General features: G+C 39.4%; 1 protein-coding gene across 1 annotated transcript; it reads left to right on the forward strand.

Annotated features, from left to right (window-relative positions):
- The first annotated feature begins 382 nt into the window (after positions 1–382).
- On the forward strand, positions 383–8,275 carry LOC142157666 (nucleoporin NUP42-like). The gene is made up of 6 exons (XM_075211254.1): positions 383–779; positions 1,165–1,420; positions 4,849–4,937; positions 5,531–5,607; positions 6,352–6,430; positions 7,836–8,275. The coding sequence occupies exons 1-6, from the start codon at positions 500–502 to the stop codon at positions 8,180–8,182; spliced, it is 1,128 nt and encodes a 375-aa protein (XP_075067355.1). The 5' UTR covers positions 383–499; the 3' UTR covers positions 8,183–8,275.
- Positions 8,276–21,992: the final 13,717 nt, after the last annotated feature.

Raw genomic sequence — 21,992 nt, forward strand, 5'->3', positions numbered from 1 at the left:
ATATACGTTTTCATGCTGGTCAGCCTTAGCCGCATATGTGTGAACTGTACTTGGCCTAGTTAGACCACATCTTTCCTCCCCCATTCCACCTCTCCAGCCCTAAGGAGCAAGTGTCAGATGTACACAGGAGGTTAATACACAAAAAATAAAATAAGCTACATTAGGGCATTTATTAAGCAGTAGGCTCAACAGCCAAGTTGTTAGCCTTTGTAAGGTAACCAATGACAAATTGAAGTTCAAAAATGTAAAGGGACACCTGTCATTCCATAACGCAGAGCAATTTGCATGCCAGAGTTTTCTTTTTTTTTTAACAAATCTGACGGTCAGACCAGTGGTTGCTTTGACATTTACACACTTTCTTATCAAAGTGCGCCCCCTACAGGACGAAGCTTTTATACCAATACCCATCTCCTCCCGGGCATAGTGTCACACGGGCAGACAGCGAACAGTATGAGGGTCGTTGCTGACAACGAAACGCGGGTGGCAGCGGTTGGCAGTTATGCAGCTTCTACGTCACAATGTGTATTTAGTTTCAAATATTTGTGTCGCGCAGTTACATGAAAACGGAGTTATGGCGATATGTAAGTTCTTTTTACAGGGCCGCTGCCGTTTTGGAGATAAATGTTGGAACGAGCACCCGAGAGATGGACGGCAACATGCGATATGTCAGTTCTTTTTACAGGGCCGCTGCCGGTTTGGAGATAAATGTTGGAACAAGCACCCGAGAGATGGACAGCAACATGCCCAGAACCGGTACCAGCAGCAGCCGCACCAAGCAGGTATAGTGCGATCATACCAGAGGAGGGCAGTGTCGGGTTTGGGGGAACTACAGTGTGATACCTAATAACGATGTAGGCATGCAGAATGCATCTGAATTAACTGATGATGCCAAGCGGCATAAGTATCCAAGTTTATCTTGGCAAATGTGTAATTCTCAGGATCACTCAGCCAACTCTTCACTGGTTCACATGTTATAATCATCAATGTTGCCACTCTACACAATCTTTACAAATATTGACCCTATTAGTAGTAACTTGTATCATTCTGAATTTACCTCTAAATTGTGACCATGATGGTGGAATTACACATGTGTACATTTCTTGTTTGATGGTGTATGTTGAGCAAGTATTTACATGTGCACTTTATTATGCAATTGTTTTTAAGCTGGCTCAACGACATGGACTGCACCAGGCCAGAGATATGTGCAGACTTCAAGTTTCTTCAAGTCAACGACGACGTGGACCAACAGGGATAATGACAAGACATCATTTGGGTCCTTTTCTGGTTCTGGTGATAGAAGCAGAAACTTTGAATCAAACTCTTCTTCAGGATTGTTCTCATCCCAGTACTATTCAGAAGAATATTCTGTGTTCCAGGATTATGATGAGGATATTGAGTCAGACAGTGATGAAAGCCTCTTGTGAGTATTGAAAACTTTTAATCTAGTTTCCCTATATTGTGTGGTACTGTGTAATGCCTATGGAGACGGGTGTGAAACTTCATTTAAACACACTCAACCTTTTTAGGCTGTATTGTTGTAAGAGGGTGCACTGTTCTGTACATTTAACTAAATAACATGACCGCTGCTTACTTTGAAAAATAATAAAAAATATGTTTGTCACTATAAGATGTCTTTGTTTACAGTATTCTACTTACCAATTCCATTTTTATGTTTTATTGTCACACCAATAAGAACTGATATTAATGGATAACAAAATAACTTACAAAGCTGTAAAGCTGGGTATACACCTATGCAATCTTACTTCAGATGCAATTTCTGTAATGGTTTCACCAACAATTGAAAGTCCCGATGAGCATACCAATTCATGTGTACACACCTACACGGTTTACCTTCAGATCTGTAATCTGATCTTCTCTCATAACCATCTGCTGATAAGATCCTGACTCTGTACACACTCTACAGAGATCTGCCGGTCGTGAGTGCGTACACACTCCCACATTTGCCAAACATCGTTCCCTCATTGATCATGAAGTTTACAAAACCAGGTCAACAGATACGATGTGGTTTGGTAAGATAAAACATGATCGTGGGAGCGTACAGACTCGTGAAATATCTAACCAAATGGTCGTGAATCGTGTGATCTGCACCATAATTGCATTGGTGTGTACCCAGCTTAACAGATGTGTGTCATGGATATGCTGGAACTTGTCTAAAAGCTGAAGAGTCACAGCTTGCCATAAAGGAACATGAGAATTGTGTACACTTTATGCATAAATGTAATTTTAAGGAACACATAATGGTCTGTTGACAAAAAAAGTCCTTATGTTGTAGTGTTGTCGTTCTATATAGCTTTTCTCCTTTGGGCTCAATGGAGGAAATATACTAAAGGTCGGTTTATAAAAATTGCCACTATCTTAGAAATTTGAGGTGGCAGCCTCAAAACTGCGGGATAATAAATTCAACGACTTGGAGAGAAAAATTGCATGTGACCTGGAATCATCAGTAAATCTCCCCCAATGACTTGTCACATTTTGGAGTCCTATAAAATACTTTTGGCAGTAACACGGCTCCTTGAATGTCCCCCATTGAGTTAATAGAGCAAACAGTATCCCCAAGGGAAAACTAAGTGATGTAAAGAGCTCCTGAAGAGACCGTTTCATTGATGATCTGCAAATTAGCCAAGCTGCAGCGTTAACTCGTTTCTGGTGGTGCAGTAGATATCCCAGAGTACATGGGTTTGTGTAGCAAGATGTTTGCGTAGGAACAGGAGTTTGGCCAAGTGAGAGCTTTCCTTGCTAACTGCAATGTAGGCGCTCATGTTGGGACAGTGTTGCAGAGCATGCAAAACATTTCATTTTAGAGAGCAAAGTTATTGAAATAAAATAAAGGGGTGGGGAGGGTGTGTTTTTTAGTGTGTTCTTTGCAATAAGACACCCAGCCATTTCCACTCCGCAAAATAACTTTACTTCTACACCAGCTCTGAGCTGGTTGAGATCAGGTCTTGTGCTATACTTCTAATGAGGTGCATGTTACACCATCTGCTCAATGTAAAAAAATCTTCAAATACACAAAAGTGCCACGTGTAATAAAGACGCCATGATGTCTCCTTGGTCTCATGATTAATTTTAATTACGAATGAAGCAAAAATGAGCAGTATTATATAATAAAAATAGAAACATTTAATTTAATGGATGAGGTGGTTCTAAAGTGCTACGAATTTGGATTTTGATACTTTTGTACTGTGCACTTCTTGAGATTTTTCCACCTGGATCCCATTCTATTATTACTAACAGATACAGGTAGTTTTGCTGGGAAAATTGGGGAGAGAACAGCAATGCATGTAGCAAGGAATATCCCGGTGATTTCAGTAGAGAGCATGGTTAATAGAAAATAAACGGTCTGTTGTGCATATGGTTCTATGTCTGATGCAATTTATCCTTGTTAGACACATGACTACTAATTGGGTCACTTACACTGTCCCACAATGAAACCTTTACAGTGACTTCTCTATTTTCAGTGGTTGACTGCGCACTCATTGTTATAACCTATAAACATGTGACATTGCTAAACATGCTGGAAATCTGTGCCAGCTGATTCCTGTCTGTCTGTCTGTTTGTTCCAAGCTGCAATGAGAAGGAATATTATTATAGAGCCATTGTCACCATAGAGATAATTATCAGTGCTGTCCAAGTAGAAGAAAATAAATTCACATTGACCATTTTTTAAACATCATATACTTAATGTGGTTGAGATATACAATAGTCATACTGAGAGGGTTACTATATCCTTTATAACAATAGACTACATTTTGTTTATTTGCTATAGAGGAATCTAATCTGTTTCATATTTCTTGCAGTTATATCAGGAAGATCTTAGTCCCTTATCAGAGACCACTTGTTTTTCATTTCTTCTTGTTGCATGTGTCAGGGTTCCTTCATCTAGCGGAGAGTAAGGCTGGTACATGTACAGGCGCGAGGAGCTGACGTTGGCAGAAGTACAGCTGGCACCTTACTGTCTACTGACATAAGGCTTGTTGGTTAGACATGAGAACTTGTACAAAATATAATGGTTTCAAATTGACATTTTCAGTTCACAATTTTGTGGGTTCCAGAACCCTTCATTTAAAATATTTGGGGTCCTACTTAACTATTTCTGGGACCCTTCATAATTGACTGTTGGGTGAACATAAATGTCATGAAGGAGGCCAAGCTTAATGGTAAGCAGAGATAAAGCAAGGTGAGACTAGGCTGTTACAGGTGCTCACTTGTTATATGTGTCATTGAAGATCCTGGTACCAAGTGGATGGGGAAGTCTGCAGGTACAGTTGTTGGGGCCTGAAACAGACTGAGATCGTCTCTCTTGTGGTGCAGTTGGGTGCGCTGTATGTCTGGGACTCCTGCTGTTAGTGTTGGGAGCTTTGCTATTCCCTGTGGTGTGGCAGCTGTATGGCTCCAAGCCTGTTTACAGGTGAGGGTCACTAGTTAACAGCGAGAATTAGGTTACAGGAGCGAACGATCATGGGAGAGCATTTATTCTGGGTAAGGAAGCCGCACCGCAGTCCTGATTGCTTTGTGCTGGGAATCCACAGGGCTCTAAGTTCTGCAGGACCTGTCATTTTTTACAACTGAGTCCCTTAGATGTTAAATTGGGTAAAATACGTGCTATATAATGTTGATGCAATCGCTGGTATTTGAAAACAATGACATACATTTAGAGTCCATGGAAATATGGGATGAAGATCCACTGTCCACCAGTTGCTCAAACTTGGCTATTATGATCATTTCATGATTCACACTTGACGTTCTGATCTACATATGCATGTATTTAAAAATCTACACTGTAGCAAACTTTTGCTACTTTAACCAGTCTTTATCCTCTCCACATAGAGATGAAATCTTCCTAGATTTGGACATCCGAAAATCTTCTGGGCAGTTCTCTGTTCATGCAGTCTTAAAGAAAACATGTCATTCATCAGGTAATCATACTAAAGTAAAGCAAAGTTTTATTCAAGTCATATGTTGTCTATCTATCTGGGGACCTTCCAGGTTAAAAAAATATAGTTGTCTAACTTTTATATATAATTGCTATTGATGCCAATAGAAGCATATCTTTTTTTGCGCCTTTAACATTTGTGTTAGCTATTAGATTTGACTAATTGGCTATATATTAATATCATTATTATTATTATGGAAATTTTCAGTTCCTCAAACACTAGAACATTGTTTATTATCAGCATTTATGTATAAGGTGCCATAAAAATCTGCAGCACCGAATAGTGAATACAACAAATCATACACAAGCAAGTTCATACACAGAAACAGGACCAGGACATGCAACGTTGAGAAAGAAAGTGTTGTCATTAGACAGAGGTTAAAGAGGACCCTGCTTGTGAGAGCTTATAATCTATAGGATCAACAAGATGTCTCTAGGGTTACCAAGTCTTAGGGAAACCTCTGTTCTCCTTTTAGAACACAACATTTCCGGAAGGTTATATATATGTGGAGGGAATTATATTTCTATTATATGGTCCGTTTACTAAATGAGCTTGTTATATTGTGTTTTTCATAGGTTTTACAGACGTCTCGTCTGAAGAGATGCATCTGGAATGTACCACGTCTCAGAAAGAAGGGAATATTCAAAACTATGTAAGTAAAACCAAAAATACTGTTCTAAATGTGTGTAATGGCAATTCAAAGCAATAATTGATCCAAACAGAAGTGTGGCTTAGCCAGGGTGGCTGTCATTGTATGTTTTATTATTTTGTACCCCTTTAGTTAAAAGGATAATCCCACCCAAGCATTCTTTATTTTTTTTGAAATTCCTATTGTGTGAGCATCATCTTATGTCCTACCACTTATTTCATATCCGCACCAGTCCTCCATTTCACTGAGACTCTCTGACGTACTGGTGACTGTTACCAGTTCCCAACACTTCAGCTTTGACAACTCTCTGTGCTGCTCTCTGTGCCTGCCCCCCGTGCCAGCATGAAGTGTCTGATGCAGCATAGAAACTCCGGACAGTAGTTGTCTGAGCCTAGTGATGAAGGCTTGAAATGCACACCTACCAGTTCCCCTTTTACTGTAGTAAATTCTACATATTTTGCATTTTTAAAGTTAAGTTTTATTTCAGCCCCTTCAAATGACTACAATCTCCCAATGTGGCCTTCTAACCAAAACAGTTGTGCACCACTGAACTAAACCTAAAACACAAGTTAGCTTATATATGATGGCTACTAATAACTGTGGATATATACCTGCATATATTTCAGTTTTAAATACGATTGAGCTCATGTTTTACTTGCTGATTTATTAAAAACAGATCTACTTGTTAAGTACTTTATAACTTTGTTTTGCTTAAAATACAATATAGTCTGTACTTCTGTTCCTCAGCTTAAGGAGCTCACCAGGCCATCTACTGACCCAACACCAACGTTTGGAGGACTGCAGAAATCTGACTTTGGTTCTTCCAGTAAGTTTTCACAGCTATCGTACATTGTGTACAAAACACTTTCTTCTTCAATTAAAAAAACTGGTTTCTGCTCTTTAAAGAGGTGTTAATCTTCCAAACAGCATGTTTGGATTCATTACTGTAGAGAAATAATATCTGTAGCTAGAGCTGTAACTACACATTTTAGTTTCCTGGATGAGAGAGAACACTGGCACCCCCAGATCTTTGTCAGTGACAGTAAATCCCGTCTTGAAGGGGTGTGGTGCCGGAGAAGTGGCCAACCTTTTTTGGGCGCATTAGCTCCGTTTCTGCTTGCCCGTATTGTGGATTGTTGGAGCTCTGTTTTGGAAAGGGATAGGTACTATTCAAATCCTGGAAAGCCGGGCAATGAGTGAATGCTCTAGTCCTCCCTCCGCCAACCTGCCTGAAATTAAATCAATAGCACCCAAGTTTAATAATTAGGCCTCCTTCCCCCAACCAGCCCGACAGTAAATGAAGTGTTTATGTTTAATTAATAGGCCTCCTTTCCCTCCTTCAGCCCCAAAATGAAATAAATAGCGTTCCAATTTAATAAACAGATCTATTCCCAATCGAACGACATCCACGACATTAAAATAATAGCATTCCCATTTAATAAATATCCATATTCCCCCAAACAGCCCCAATATCACAGCATCAGATTTCTCCTGATGAGCCCTAACCTTTAATAGGCCCCACAGTGCAATATTAGCCCCTACCCCAACAATATATTAATAGAACCCACATAACATGTAAAAAAAAAAAAAAAAGTCCTTCCCTCACCAGCTCATTTTAGTTTCTGACGTGGGACAGGAGGAGAGAAGGAAGGAGATAAACTGAGCTCTGATCCGCAGCACATATAATAATGTCCTGGGAGAGGAACTAGCCACCAGAAGCACAGCGATGGCTGTAGGGATGGGGGAGACAAATATTATATACACAGGTGGCTGCCAGGCGCTGACCCCTATATTTAGGCGCCCTGAGGCACTCGGATAATGTAAGTGACTTGAGTGTCTCAGAGCTACACTGACTGTCATAGTCAGTACTCACTGCGGCTGAGTCACTCCTCACTCACATCTGAGCCAGCGTCCCCACCCCCCAGAGTTTGTGCCCTAGCTATGGCCCTATCTGTAAATATATTTAGTAAAGGACATAGGTGGTAACTGATTCAGGGAATTTATCAGACTGTCATTTTTGGTGTTGGGAGGAGTTTTTAGCACAAGTTATGTAGGACATTGTTTTTGTATTTCTGTAACTTGCAAAACCTTCTGTTTGGAGCTAAAAAAAAAATTATATTTTACACGTTTTGGTTTTTTTAAACTAATTAAAATGCACCAATGTTTTATTGTATAGTGTAAAATATAGAATTTGTTTATTTCTAATAGTAATAACTCTTCTTTTCCTGCAGACTTTCCTACCAACAGTGCAGTACCGTCAGCTGCAGCCTTCAGCTTCAAACCAGACTCCGTGAACACTGCACCAAATGCAGAGACCAGCTCTAGTGTTCCCAGTGCAGCAGCATTCGGTACTAAGCCCACGTTGGACTTTGGCAAAACAATGACACCAGCTTCATTTTCTTTTGCAAAAACGTCATCTTCAGGTGTTGGGACATCAGCTTTCTCAGGGTTTGGTTCAACACCTACTGCTCAAAGCATGGGAGCATCTTCTAGTTCACCTTCTGGTTTTGAGGGACTGTCAGTGTCTCTGCCGAAGACCTCATGCAATTTGTATGCAAGAAATTTAAACTGGGAATGATTCATTTGCTGCCTCATCTGCAGAACTTTTAATTGATTAATTACCAATTTTACCTAAACCTCCAATCAAAATAAATGTTACATTTTTACTCAACAGTTGTAATACAGTGTGTAAATTGAACCTTTTTCATGCAATGTAGGTGCAGTTTCAAACTTGAACACGAAGTTGAGAGAGAAGCTCCCAAAACAGTTTTACACGTAGATAAATTATATAACCTATAAAGTTTTGCACCAGGAGGTTTTGGGCGTATCTTATAATTTTGGCAATATTTTGCCTATTTTTAGATATTTTGCTTTTATATTGGATGTACTGAAGTTTGTGGGTCTCTAAATAAGAATATTGTAAATAATAGTTTCACAAGTTTGACTAATTAAGTTCTTTTTATTTCCTTGTAGTGAGAGTATCTCTGTTCTAGTTGTCAGTAAAACAAAATCAGTAGATAAACTTGCAGCTAAATAGCCGGTATGTCCATAATATCAGGTACATAATTTGGGGATTTTTAGTGATTGGGAAAAAGGACTTGTATTTCCACCAATGAAATCCCTACACTGTAATTCTCTCCTTTCTGGGACGGGTCTGGATAGATCTCAGTAGTCGTCTAAAAAGCTGGATGTTGTGTTAGCCGGTGTCAGGCAATGGAGGGGGTGATCATTGGAATGAAAGAACTTATCAGGAGCTGGAATATGAATGTAGGTGAAGGAGTGTGAAGGCTTTCTGTGTGATAAAGTATTACGCAGGGTAAAGAGCACAGAAGTAGTTGCCCATAGCGCATACAAACAATACACTATTACTGTTGTGCACTATAGACACTTCACTAGATGTCCTATAAGAGTGATACAGCAGTTTCGAAAGCGATATATATATATAATGCATCTTATCTGACTTCTTCTGGATTCAGTCATATGATGAATTGGCTGCTCTTCCTGTCATGTGTTTTTTTTACTGTTATTTAGTTATCGGTAATTCCATACAACAGGCCTAATGTTCTTGTGGTAAGACTTATACTATGTCTGGGGTATATTTCAACTGAAGGATTCCAGATTATTGTCATTGACATGAATATTTTTATATTACTCTAGTTCTGCAAAATATAAGGCTTTTGTTGCTCTACTGGCACTCCCACCCACACCCAAGATGTTTAGATGGATGTGGCAAGGAACATCTTCAGTTCTTTATTTTCTGGGTTTTCTTCTGTCATCTGAATTTATGCAACACTAAGGGGGGAATTGAATTACCGGTGATGTGGTAATTACAGTAGGGAATCTCCGCTCATTTTTCCTCACACTTCTATGGGGAGACACATCGCGTTGAACTGAATCTACCCCTAAGGCTTATTTGCAAAAGCACAGTGCAAATGCTACTTTGTGATGACACACGCCTACTTTTATGCAAATGTAAATGTGGCAGTGTATGTGGAAGGTGCAAAGGTTTCACTGTCTGATGGGAGATTTGGTGGGTCCACGACGTTCTTTGTACAGTGTAAGATAAGTGCTGGAGAAGATTAACAAGATGAGGTGTTCCCAGCTCTGCAGAAGGGAGCACGGCCTGCACAAGGTCTTTATTATTCCAACACCTTTGTGATGGCAGAGATTGGGTATACTTTTAATGGAGCCCATTTTGCCCCCTTCTAGTTGCACTTTTGTGGGGAAGAGAATTTCCATGCGAACTACGACAAATGTAATAAAAACATTTTAAACACAAGTGACACATGTAATAAAGAGTCCTCATGTCCCTTCAGCAATGGACCTGGCTGTTTAGTAGCCAAATATTCACTTTTTGTGCTTTTAAGATTCTGATTATGTGTACTGTGTATGCATGTGTCCATATCCTCGTGTAACTCCATACAAAGTGCACAGTGACTTGCAGCATATATGACACATATCGAGAGCAACAGTTTAGATTCCCAGAGATTAACAGATAGTATAATAACTCACCAAAGGGAGATAATATAATCACATGATTGCGATTCCTCTCTTCTTGTGGGTCCCAAGACTGCAAAATGAGTGCTGAACATTGAAAGTATTCAGTACCAGTACAGACGTATGTAAGTGTCCTATAACACTTAATGCTAGTCACAAAATTGCTTCACAAACACAGAACATAATTTAATTTCTTTTAAGATATGTACAAGTTGGCATCTTCCTTTGCATAGTGCAATGATGGAAGACCTATGTATTGTGGAATTCTTATGTTTTCTTAAATGTGACTAGGGCCAGATTAAGGCAATGGAGGCCCCCGAGCTAAGGGTACTGTGAGGCCCCCTATATACAGCACTTACCTGGTCCTCTTCTCTTGCTGCTGGCAGGCGGCAGGCTCCTCTTGTCCTGCTGTCCGTGCGGGCAGGGTGGGCAACGTGCTGCTTAGTGAGGAAATCTTGCGTGACTATCAGTCATAGTTTCACAAGACCTTTTCTCTAGCAGGGCAATGTGCACCGCGGCCGCACTGACAGCAGAGCAGCTACCAGCATCAGATTTGCTGTTAGCTGCGCCTGCCTAGAATGAATGGGAGTCTGCCCCCGACCCAATCGCCGGCAGTAATACATAAAAATATTTCTTAGAGCCCCCAGCTGTCCGAGGCCTCTTGGTTATAGCCCACAAAGACCGTTAGGTTAATCCGGCTCTGAATGTGTGGTTTCAGCTGGCTCTAAGCACAAGCAGAGTCGGAAACTGTATATAAAGTGCGAAATCACAATGGTAACGTGTCTAATTAGCTGCATCTTCACATTTCCTATCTAAGAAACAATTTCTGTATAAACACATTGGTCTAAACTTTTTTTTTATGTATATTTACTTTCCAGAATCCAGTTATCCCTCGTGTATCCCAAAGGTGTGTACAGCACTTTTATCACGGAGGCTGAAAACATTGAAGTAAATAGAGTTGTAGAGTGAAACGTTTAATGAAACATAACTTAGGAATCTGTACACAAGGCTCATAACCTTTATTAGTTTAATTTTTTTTACATTGCGAGATCCCTGCATGGATGAGGCCTCATATGCACTGACACTTTATTGGTGTTTTGAACATTTAATAAAAAATACATGTCAGGGAACAGTATGCATGTCATATGCATCTTAAACAAAAACCTAGTTGGTGTAAGCTCTAAGCATAAAGTGATGCACAATTAATGCATTAATAAACGCAGTGTGAAAATGTAAATGACCAAAGAGGATACATAATGCCTAGTATGGCACAAGGTATAGTAAAAATAAGTTATAGATCATGTGTGTTATGGTGACAATGGATCTACTGACTGTGACATAAAAGCTTCATATATTACCAGCAGCAATGTTTTGTGATCTGGACAGCAGTAGAAGTGGATAAACGATCAGGGCAGCTCTGTGCAATGTTAGATAAAATGCTGCCATACGGGAAAAGCAAGAAAGTGAATTCCAGAAAACCCCTAAATAAATACAAACAGAATCCAATATCCCCAAGGCGCAAGAGACACAATAATGCAAATTATAGTTATGGATGCAAATGGTATTTATAGGTAGATAAAAATAGTAATATGAATATTCTCTATAATAAAATCATCAATATCAAAATAAAATACATACATTCAAAAGGTGATCACCCTATATGGTTAATCCTGGCCAAAAGCAAAGTTCATATGAAGCGAGAAATGGTCCTTACCAATAGGACAATGGTTCAGTAATATATTAAAATGTGCACCAATGGTATATCTACGGAATTCAAAAGACAAATGCCACCACAAACTTCCATTAGAATAGTCAAAGGAACTTTCAATATGAGTCACTGAACCCATTATATAGAAAACAGCTCCAACTCACGTTTCCCGCTCCCCGCTGTGGGAAAGTGTCGCCTTCGGAGAAAAACCATTTCTTCTAGTTCCTTCCTTTAGTTACCTCCCCATAATCCGGGTGGTAAATTAAATCCTAGGTTCAATACTAAGAAAGTTAGACTCTGTGTACAGCCTGAGCTTGCACATACGCAGTTACAAGTTCGGCTTCAGATGGCTTCTAGCTTTCACTTACTTTCACTGCATGCAGTTACATGCGCGATCTGTAGAGGGTTCCAAATAGATGATGTAATCACCTCTGGTGCCACAGTAGATGTAAGTCAATAGGTAGTGGTAAATGTAAGTATAAATACCAACGCGTTTCCCCCAATAACACTGGGGCTTCTTCGGGGAAAGAATACAGTGCAATGAGGAAAGCAGTAATTCTCTCGGCAGTAGTAATAGCACCTAGTAAAATACAGTGGTAGTGCACTGGAGACATGAGGAAAGCGCTGCCAGGTTCTAATTAATCATATGTCAATGGTTAATTAGTATTTAGCCATGCCATGCCATTTCTAGTGCTTAAACCACCCCTCAGTGAATGGAGCACATACTGAGGAAAGAAAATGAGTCTAATAACTATGCGCACATATCTGAGATCCCACTTAACGAGACTTTCATGCACCCCAGATACTCTTCTTAGGAGATGTAATTTTTGTGGGTACAGGCCTAGTAATGAGATACATAATAGTGATGAGGATGACACCAGCTGCACTATCTAGCCACCTATGACTGGCTGTAATGTTACAGCTATATTATGTCATTTTCCAGCTGTGTATTCAGGTTTCTTTGTTATTTCCATTTGGACTACTGCAGGAAAGGAGAATTCCATTGGATTTATAAATTGGTGTGAGTGTGTTTGTATTTCATTACATTACATTACAACATTGTCAAGACACTATTCCCTCTGGTGTATGACACTTCATTACGTTATATTGCATACAAATAGGGTAATGCAACTATTGCATTTAAAGATAACACTGTCAAGCCACATCTCTATGCTATCATTGGGCATAAGAACACATGTGTATGTCTGATGTAGAACTATAACTGTGTTTTGAATTGGACGCATATAAGATACGTGTGACCCAAAATACACACGCACGTCCACAATTTTAGTGATAGCATTTTTATGCGTACTTTAAGGGCACAAAACGCGTCAATTCTATCTTTGTGTACTGCAGAGGACCTGAGAATATACATGTATCTGTAATTGTCTATAGGTGCACAATATTCTCATATATGGCAGACAATCCAAAAATTTATTTATATCTAAAACTTAATATCACACATAGGATCAATATGGGTAGAGGTGAAAGGTCACCTAACAGTTTTAAAGTCTTACACTGATTCTCTCCGAAAGGCTGATAGACAATTCACATAAACACTTATTACCTAACCAGCTTATATTTTCTGTATCAAAATTGTGGGAAAAAGTTTTCTGTAAGCTTTAAAAACAATGCTGAAAAACCAAGCTATAACTGATTACAATATGTACTATCCTATCCATATGTCACACGCTTCATTTAATCCTTTAGATACACTTATGTCTAATTGTAACTACTATAATATTACCCTTGTTCTATAATGCAATAATGTCCCCTCTTCTGCTCTCATAAATGAAACATACAACACATCTCATTGATATATAAATCATATTCTTAAAAAAGAATCCCTATATACTGGAGGTCTCCTTAATCCAGGGATTGCCGATCTCTGTGATTAAAAAGGAGCTAAATTCAAATCTAAATATACATTATGTTAATTGCCCCCCCTAGCAGGGGCTTGCTGTCGGCGGCTGCACACTGTGCAGGTCCGTTCAGCAGTGACAGTGTGCTGCCCGGCTGCTCTGATTGTGTTTTAAACACAATCAGAGCAGCGGGGCAGCACACTGTCACTGCTGAGCGGACCTGCACATACTGTGCAGCCGCCGGCAGCCTTAGAAATTAGAAAGGGGGCGGGGCCTAAATCGCCCCCCCCCCTAAAATCGCCCGGGGTATAGCAATAGTCTGGATCCGCCCCTGCATTAAGTTTATGCAAAGAGTCAATATTTGCAGTGTTGACCCTTCTTTTTGAAGACCTCTGCAATTTGCCCTGACATGCTGTCAATGACTTCTGGGCCACATACTGACCGATGGCCGCCAATTCTTGCCTAATCAATGAGGATGTTTTAATACCATTATTTATTCATGGCTGTGTTCTTAGGCAAAATTGTGAGTGAGCCCACTCCCTTGGCTGAGAAGCAACCCCACACATGAATGGTTACAGGATGCTTTACTGTTAGCATAACACAAGACTAATGGTAGCGCTCACCTTTCCATCTCCGTACAAGCGTTTTTCCAGATGCCCCAAACAATCTGAAAGGGGATTCATCAGAGAAAATTACTTTACCCCAGTTCTCAGCAGTCCAATCCCTGTACCTTTTGCAGAATATCAGTCTGTCCCTGATGTTTTTCTTAGAGAGAAGTGGCTTATTTGCTGGCCTTCTTGACACAAGGCCATACTCCAAAAGTGTTCACCTCACTGTGCATGCAGATGCACTCACACCTGCCTGCTGCCATTCCTGAGCAAGCTCTGCACTGGTGGTGGCCCGATCACGCAACCTGTGTTAACAAGAGAATCACTGACCTGATGACAGCTCGTCCTTTTGTGGCAGGGCTGAAATGCTGTGGAAATGTCATGGCAAAGTGGGACTTTGAAATTAATTGTAATTCATCTGATGACTCTTCATGACATCCTGGAGTATATGCAATTTGCCATCATAAAAACTGAGGCAGCAGACTTTGTGAAAAATAATATTTGTGTCATTCTCAAAACTTTTGGCCATGACTATAGCTGCAAAAAAACCTTCCATTACCCCTTCAAACAATCCCCTGGTCAACATGTTCTCCTGTACCCCCCGCCCCCCGAATTCTGCCCCAGGGAAGTGGATAGGGGTGGGGCTTGATGATGCAAATTGCATTTACACAAAAACGGCGCATGATTTGTGCTGGAGTTTTGAAAATGGTGATAGTTCATGACAGGATGTGACATTATAGCTTCAGTCCCAGGACAAGTAAATATCTACCATTTCCAATTTACTGGGAGATAGCAGAGTTTTTTTAGAAATGCAAAATTGAAAGATGTTTATGCCTTAGAGTTGGTAGTAATCAGCGGATTATTGTCAAATTGACACTTACCTTAGTCCAGGTGTATTTTATTGTGGAGGTGCATTTATATGTGCAAATGTAATTAAAGACAGAAAATGGTGAATCGAGCAATACATTGGTATAAATATATAAAAAAAATCCTAATTAATGGGAGACACTAAGCAATAAGTTTCACCTTTGCAAACATGTATTTTTTGAGTGACAGAAAACAAAAATCAGGCAGTGTCTATATGCTGTAGAGCCCTGATAGTGCACTTTTTGGATGCAAGCTTCTTAATGCATTGTGTGATAAACATAACCACTCACATGACTCATCCCTCAGTGTCTGGGTTATCTACAAATGTTTACAGTTTGTGGTCTTGTTAGTATTATGAAAGGTCTACGCTTTAAACAAGCTATAGTATCACATGCTACATATAAGGTCTTGTTTTCAACTCCAAACTCAATATTACTTCAAAAGGGACCTCTGAGAATCATTAACCTTTACCTCATCTCTATATTATTAATTATTATTATTCATACTTACCAACTGTCTAGTCTTGCCCTGGGGGAGATCACGGAGCGGGTTGAAGTGGGAGGGCAAAAGGGGGCAGGGCACGGTGAATCGCGTCATTTTAGCCCAACACCCGCATCGCAATGACTCGAAAATGACATTTTGTCACATGGATGAGGCCAAAATATTGCGATTCGCTGTGAGGTTCCCATCCTGCCTACTTCACTAGCAAGTGGGCAGTATGGGGGAGAATGGCCTGCTCTACCGGGAGTCTGGGAGACCTGCCCGGATTTTGGTAGTCTAAGTGCTGATATAATACACAGTGCTGTTCATGGAGTGAATCGTGGCACAAACAAATTACATACAATGACCAGAAACAGAAGGTAAACATGGCCCTACCCATATGAGCTTATCATCTAAGATGTATGCGGAAGATTTGATACACAAGGTAGTAGAATAACAATTGTAGCGGCTGGTGGGGAAAGAGCGTGTGGTTACTGTAAGGCAGCAGCATTATCAGCCACCAATAATAAAGATGCCATTGGTGATTTCTGTGCATTTACCAGCGGTGTGGTATAGGCCAGTTGTAATAAGAAGAGTCAGTGCAAGGTGGAGACATGAACTAGTCTTAGTATAAATCTAAAAACCGTCAGCTGCTGGCAACCATAACTGTCCTTCACCATCTATCATAACTGAGCCTCCTTTTCCTTCTGGTTCTAGAGAAGAATGTCACTTTCATGCTTCACGGGCAGCTTGTAGTAGCTGCGTGTAGTCTAATAGTTTTCTTTAGCATCATGCTCGTTGCTGGAAACAGTGCCAGGACATGTGCTCCCCATGTTGAGCAGCAACTGCTGCCACCAAGAAGGCAGTGGAGAGCACCAAATGAGTAACAGACATGGTAACATGAAATGTATATGTCTTCCATTCTAGACTAAACCTCTCACTGACATGAAGATTGGTTTCATGACCAACTGTCCATTTTAAAAAGAAGGGAGGCAATTTCCAAAGACAGAGGAGGAAAATACATGGGCTCAACGTCTTACAAAATAGCAGATCATGAAAGGGCAAGACTTCCTATCACATCAGATTGCGGTTAAGAACAATAGTTCTATTCTGCTCTTTCACCATATGTAGAGAGTGTGCAGATTAGTATGGTATGCAGTTTTCTATAAGCTGTGCTAAGGAAATTGGTTTGTTTCTCCATCAGACTGTGACGTCTGTATAGATGTCCAAAGCTGCATAAAGAACATAACTACATACTTGCCTACCTTCCATACCTGCCCTCCGGGAGATGCATGGGGGAGGTATGAAAAGGAGAGATTGGCGTGACTTGATAATGCAATTTGCCTCTTTTGAAGGCGGGGAAAGACATGTTGGCGCTAAGTGTTCAGTAAGGGAGATGTCAGCATGTGAATGGACAGTGTCATGTAAATAAATTATATTTTGCGCTGTGCTTTTTACTCCCATCAGACCACCCCTCTTTCAAATGTCTGCTGTAAATGAAATAACATTGCAGCCATTAATCCAGACCAGAGGTCTCCTTTAATATTTATTTGTTTTCTTTGTATATGGAATATTGACATCATGTTAATAAATGAAAGTCTGAACGTCTTTAAATTCTGCTTCACATAGTTGTGTAACCAGTCCAATATTCTGAATATTTCTACATAATAATTCTGAAAATTGATCACATATTTTTGAGTTACAATAGTCTATGTTATTTCAGTTTGAAATATGTAGGGGAATCAGAGTCAAAACACAATCTCATCATGCATGTTGTATAAACATATTTTTATGAGGCTGGGCTGGTATTGGGATTGGTTCCATCTGGCAGTAGCTTGCTTAAGCACTGTGCTTTATATATGGGTCTGTTGGATTTTTGACCCTGGTATTCAATCTTTGTTGATTTAGGGTTCTTGTCTTCAATATATCATTTGTAAGCGCCAGTTTATAAATATAAATCAATATTATAGCACTAAGTCCTGGGTGCAACTGAGCCTATATATATTTACGGGAAATAGCGGGTGCTCTAGGTGAAGACTGGACCTTATATTGCTATACGAGTACTAAAATAATGCTCATGAAGTAAAGGGGACATTAAGACTTTCTTTAATACATGTTACATTTGTACACTTTAATGTTTTTATTACATTGGTTTTTCTTGTGCACATTAAATTGCGCTTTCCCATATAAAGCGCACCTAATTTGTGCATGTGCATCCCATTTAAAGTATAGGCTGATGTCCAATCTCACCCACCTCTGAACACATAGAAAAAATGCAGGACAATTTGCAGGGGTAAAGACTTTTAAAGCCACCTGCTAAACTAGGAACACCAGCCTAAATGCACAATCTTTATCCCTTGAAGCTCATTTAAATATCTCAGGCTGCAGACAGAAAATTTCATTTTTACATGGGGGAGCAGAGTTATTCACTTCTTGGGCCTGATTTATTAAGGATCTTAAATGAAGAGGATTCTTATTTCAGTCTCCTGGACAAAACCATGTTACATTGCAAGGGGTGCAAATGAGTGTTCTGTTTTGCACATAAGTTAAATACTGCCTGTTTTTTTCATGTAGCACACACATATCAACTTTCAATTTCAGTGTACAAATAAGCTATCAAGTATGTGTGTGCTACATTAAAAAACAGGCAGTATTTAACTTATGTGCAAGACAGAACACTCATTTGCACCCCTTGCAATGTAACATGGTTTTGTCCAGGAGACTGAAATAAGAATCCTCTTCATTTAAGATCCTTAATGAATCAGGCCCCTTGTTCCTAACTACATCAGCAAGGGACTTTAATCTGCTCAACTACTCCCTTCATAAGGACCAACATTTGTCACCTACTCCGTTTCCTACATATCGGCAAGCAAAGCTCTATTCTTACCTGTATGAAAAGGTACATTTGCACAGTAAAATCTGTATGATGTCATAAAACATATATGATCCTTTGTAAGCTGCATGAGACAGCGATGGCGGTAACTAGTTAATAGAGTTCAGGCTGGATGTAACCCAACAGTATAAAGTTACACATAATCTAGGACAATGCCCTGGTACTTTTTTGTTAGCCACTGTGCAGAACACATGATAAAAGTTTGAGGCCACAGTTCCCAGACCATGTGCATCATATCGCAGGAGGGTCTACCCGCAATTTCAGGAGATTCTATCCTTCAGGGAAAGTTTTATTCGGGAAACTCTTCGTGATGCTTTAAAGTGGTCACGGCTATTTTTTCAGAATTTGTTTTTCTTCTTCAAATATTTTTCTTTCATTTTATAACATGTGATTTTTATGAATTTATTTATTTTTCACAAAGAACCAAAACAGCACAAACTTTTCATGTGTTGCAGAATTTCTGACATTGTCCTCTTCTTCCCCCTGATATTATGATTCTGTACAAAACACACAGTGTTATATTATTTTTATTTGCCTTGCGGCATAATTCAGTGTCTATAAATTTGAAGTGCTGTTTAATAGTTTTATAACAAGCATCTCTGTGATAAAGGCCTTATCATTTAACATATCTCACTATATCATATTTGCACTGTGAGGACAATCTATAGCGTAATGTGAAGAAGCAGAATGGATGCAGACTAGGAGACAATATTAGAAGATAAAGGACATCTGGGGGTAAATGTATCAAGCTGAGAGTTTTTCAGCGAGTTTGAAAAGTGGAGATGTTGCCTATAGCAACCAATCAGATTCTAGCTGTTAGTTTGTAGAATGTACTAAATAAATGATAAGTAGAATCTAATTGGTTTTTCAAACCCGCCAGAAAACTCTCAGCTTGATACATTTACCCCCTGGTTTTCTCTCTCTCTCTCTCTCTCTCTCTCTCTCTCTCCTTATGCAAACAAACCTGTTTATATCACATAGCCAGCATAATTCTGTATATAATACTAATCTGAACCAAGGTGTAAATACGTACCCATGGGCCATTTCAGTGCCCTCAGAGCACATTCCACCAGGGCCAACTTGTCAGTGTCAGTCTTTGGTCATTCTAATGTTGACAGGTATAGCTAAGTATTTTAAGGTGAGACGGGGCTTACCATGCGTACAAGTGTCAACAGCGGCACGATTGTCAGGTACTTTCTATATACAAGGGAAACTTGGGCCTGAAGGACTGAAGTAAGGATTCCTATGCTGAGGGGCAGTGTTAAGGCAAGTGAGAAAGGTCACAAATGTAGCATGAAATTAGCCAGAGCGAAGGTCAGAAACATCTGTAGTCAAAGCAAGCATCAGGGGATCTCCATAAGGCTGCAATTAGGCTGCAAAGTTGCAGCGCTGCAAACATGACAAACTAAATTTGTGAGGCATTTATGAGCTCCTGGAATCAGTAGTGGAAAAATTAAGAATTGTGGTGAAAGAGAGATTTTAATGTCAGTTAGAGTCTTATGAAATTTTTGATCTTAGTCCAAAACTTTACCAGTTTGGAGAAGTTCTAACAGACGTGAGCAAAAGTACCAGCCTGGGAACATTAGCGCCAACAAAGGGTGGATGATGATGGGGAAAAGCCACGAATCCTAAAGGGGACAAGATACCACCTATAGTATAGCTTATAGTAGAGTTCTTTAATTCTGGTACTTATTGGGGTTTCAGGTAATTTTTAACACTTTTAAAGCCAGTCCCTGATAAGTGAGTGGAATCCCCATCGCCTATTCCCATATTGCGCAATAGGATTTTTTTCTCCAGTGAAGGTGGACAACCAACATTCTGTATATACAAAAGGTTAATCCTTTAGTTGTTGAGTGAAACATATAAAAATACTCTACACTAGAATGAGAATTGTTCTGATCACAAGAATATAGAGTCAGGTATTTGTAAATATTGATAAAAATTATCTTTCTTTCTATTCTGGAATTACAAGTTACAGGACAAGTTACAGAATGTTAATTTCATATCTAGGAACCTGATCCGGCCTTGTAGATAAGGATGGCGTTTGGATTCATACATGTAGGAAATGTTATATTGTTCAACATGGGACATAATGAGGCTGGACTAGAGATTAAGTTGAAGGATGAGTAATCCTAAAGGTTGTGAGAGAAGAAAATGGTTGGAACGTTCTTCATGAAACGGCCTAAGGGATTTTCTGAAATCATAGGCAGGTAGTATTCAGATTCATTTGCAATAAATATATTTCAATATCATCACACTGAAGTATATTCGGTACAATTTACCTATTTTACCGGATATAATAGTATACTCTTATTTCAAGAGAGACTGTATTCTTTAGATCTAGAACCTCTGCTTAGAAGGATTCATCTTATACCCAGAAAGTAAGCTACATGTCTGAATTTCCTTCAGCAATTTGGAATGAGCGGGTGAAATTGCACAGAGTATCATCTGCCTATAGCGCAATAATAGATTCATTTCACAACATGAATGTCTGAAATGTCTGAATTTGCTTTGATTTCTATCACAAGAGGTTCCACGACATGGTGTTTGCGAAGACACTCCAAAACAATCTGAAAGTGTTTAACCTGTGTCTGTAAATCTTCAGAAAATATGATGATCTCATCTAAATAAACAACCAAAAGTATTTCCTTTTACTTCCTATTCATTTTATTTGTTGAAACGATAAACCCCATACATGAGAAATGGAGGGGAATACTTGCATTTTTCCCACCACACTCTGATTGGTGGAAAAATTCAACCAATCAGAGCACAGAGGATAGTCTTTATATGGGACTCTTTTCTGAGCATATCTCATGAAGCTCATGCAAGCATTTGAAACATTAGGCAATTGAAGGAGATCAAAGAAGGAAATAGAAAGTGATCAAAAATAGCTTGTGTCAGTGGAAATTGTTGCAAAACAAGTGATCACTATTATGAGATTAATCTATTAACATCACATGACAAAAACGTGAGCATTCAGCCTAGCCCTTAAAATATATAGCAAACCTATTTCACAGATAACTATTTACCATTACTTGCTATAACTATGTGAATTTGAGTGGCTGTGTGTATAGCTTAGTATGGTTGGAATATTAACTTTAATTAGGGCTAAAATAAATCTTGTACTCATTTTTATGCTTTATGTTTCTGCTTACACTTAAGTTGTAATTTACATAGATAACAATTCAATTGTGAATAGCGGATGTGTAAAGCTGGGTGCACACTACAGAAATTTCGACCAACTTTTTATGCCGTGCTATTTTACATGCGACCGATGGTCCGATCGCTCGGTCCATGGACTGCATACACACCATCATCATCATCATCATCATCATCATTTATTTATATAGCGCCAACATATTCCGTAGCGCTTTACAATTGGGGACAAACGTAATAAACTAATAAACAAACTGGGTAAAACAGACGAAGAGGTGAGAAGGCCCTGCTCGCAAGCTTACAATCTATGGATCCTA

Source organism: Mixophyes fleayi, chromosome 5 (assembly GCF_038048845.1).
Source record: "Mixophyes fleayi isolate aMixFle1 chromosome 5, aMixFle1.hap1, whole genome shotgun sequence".
NCBI classification, from domain to species: Eukaryota; Metazoa; Chordata; class Amphibia; order Anura; family Limnodynastidae; genus Mixophyes; species Mixophyes fleayi.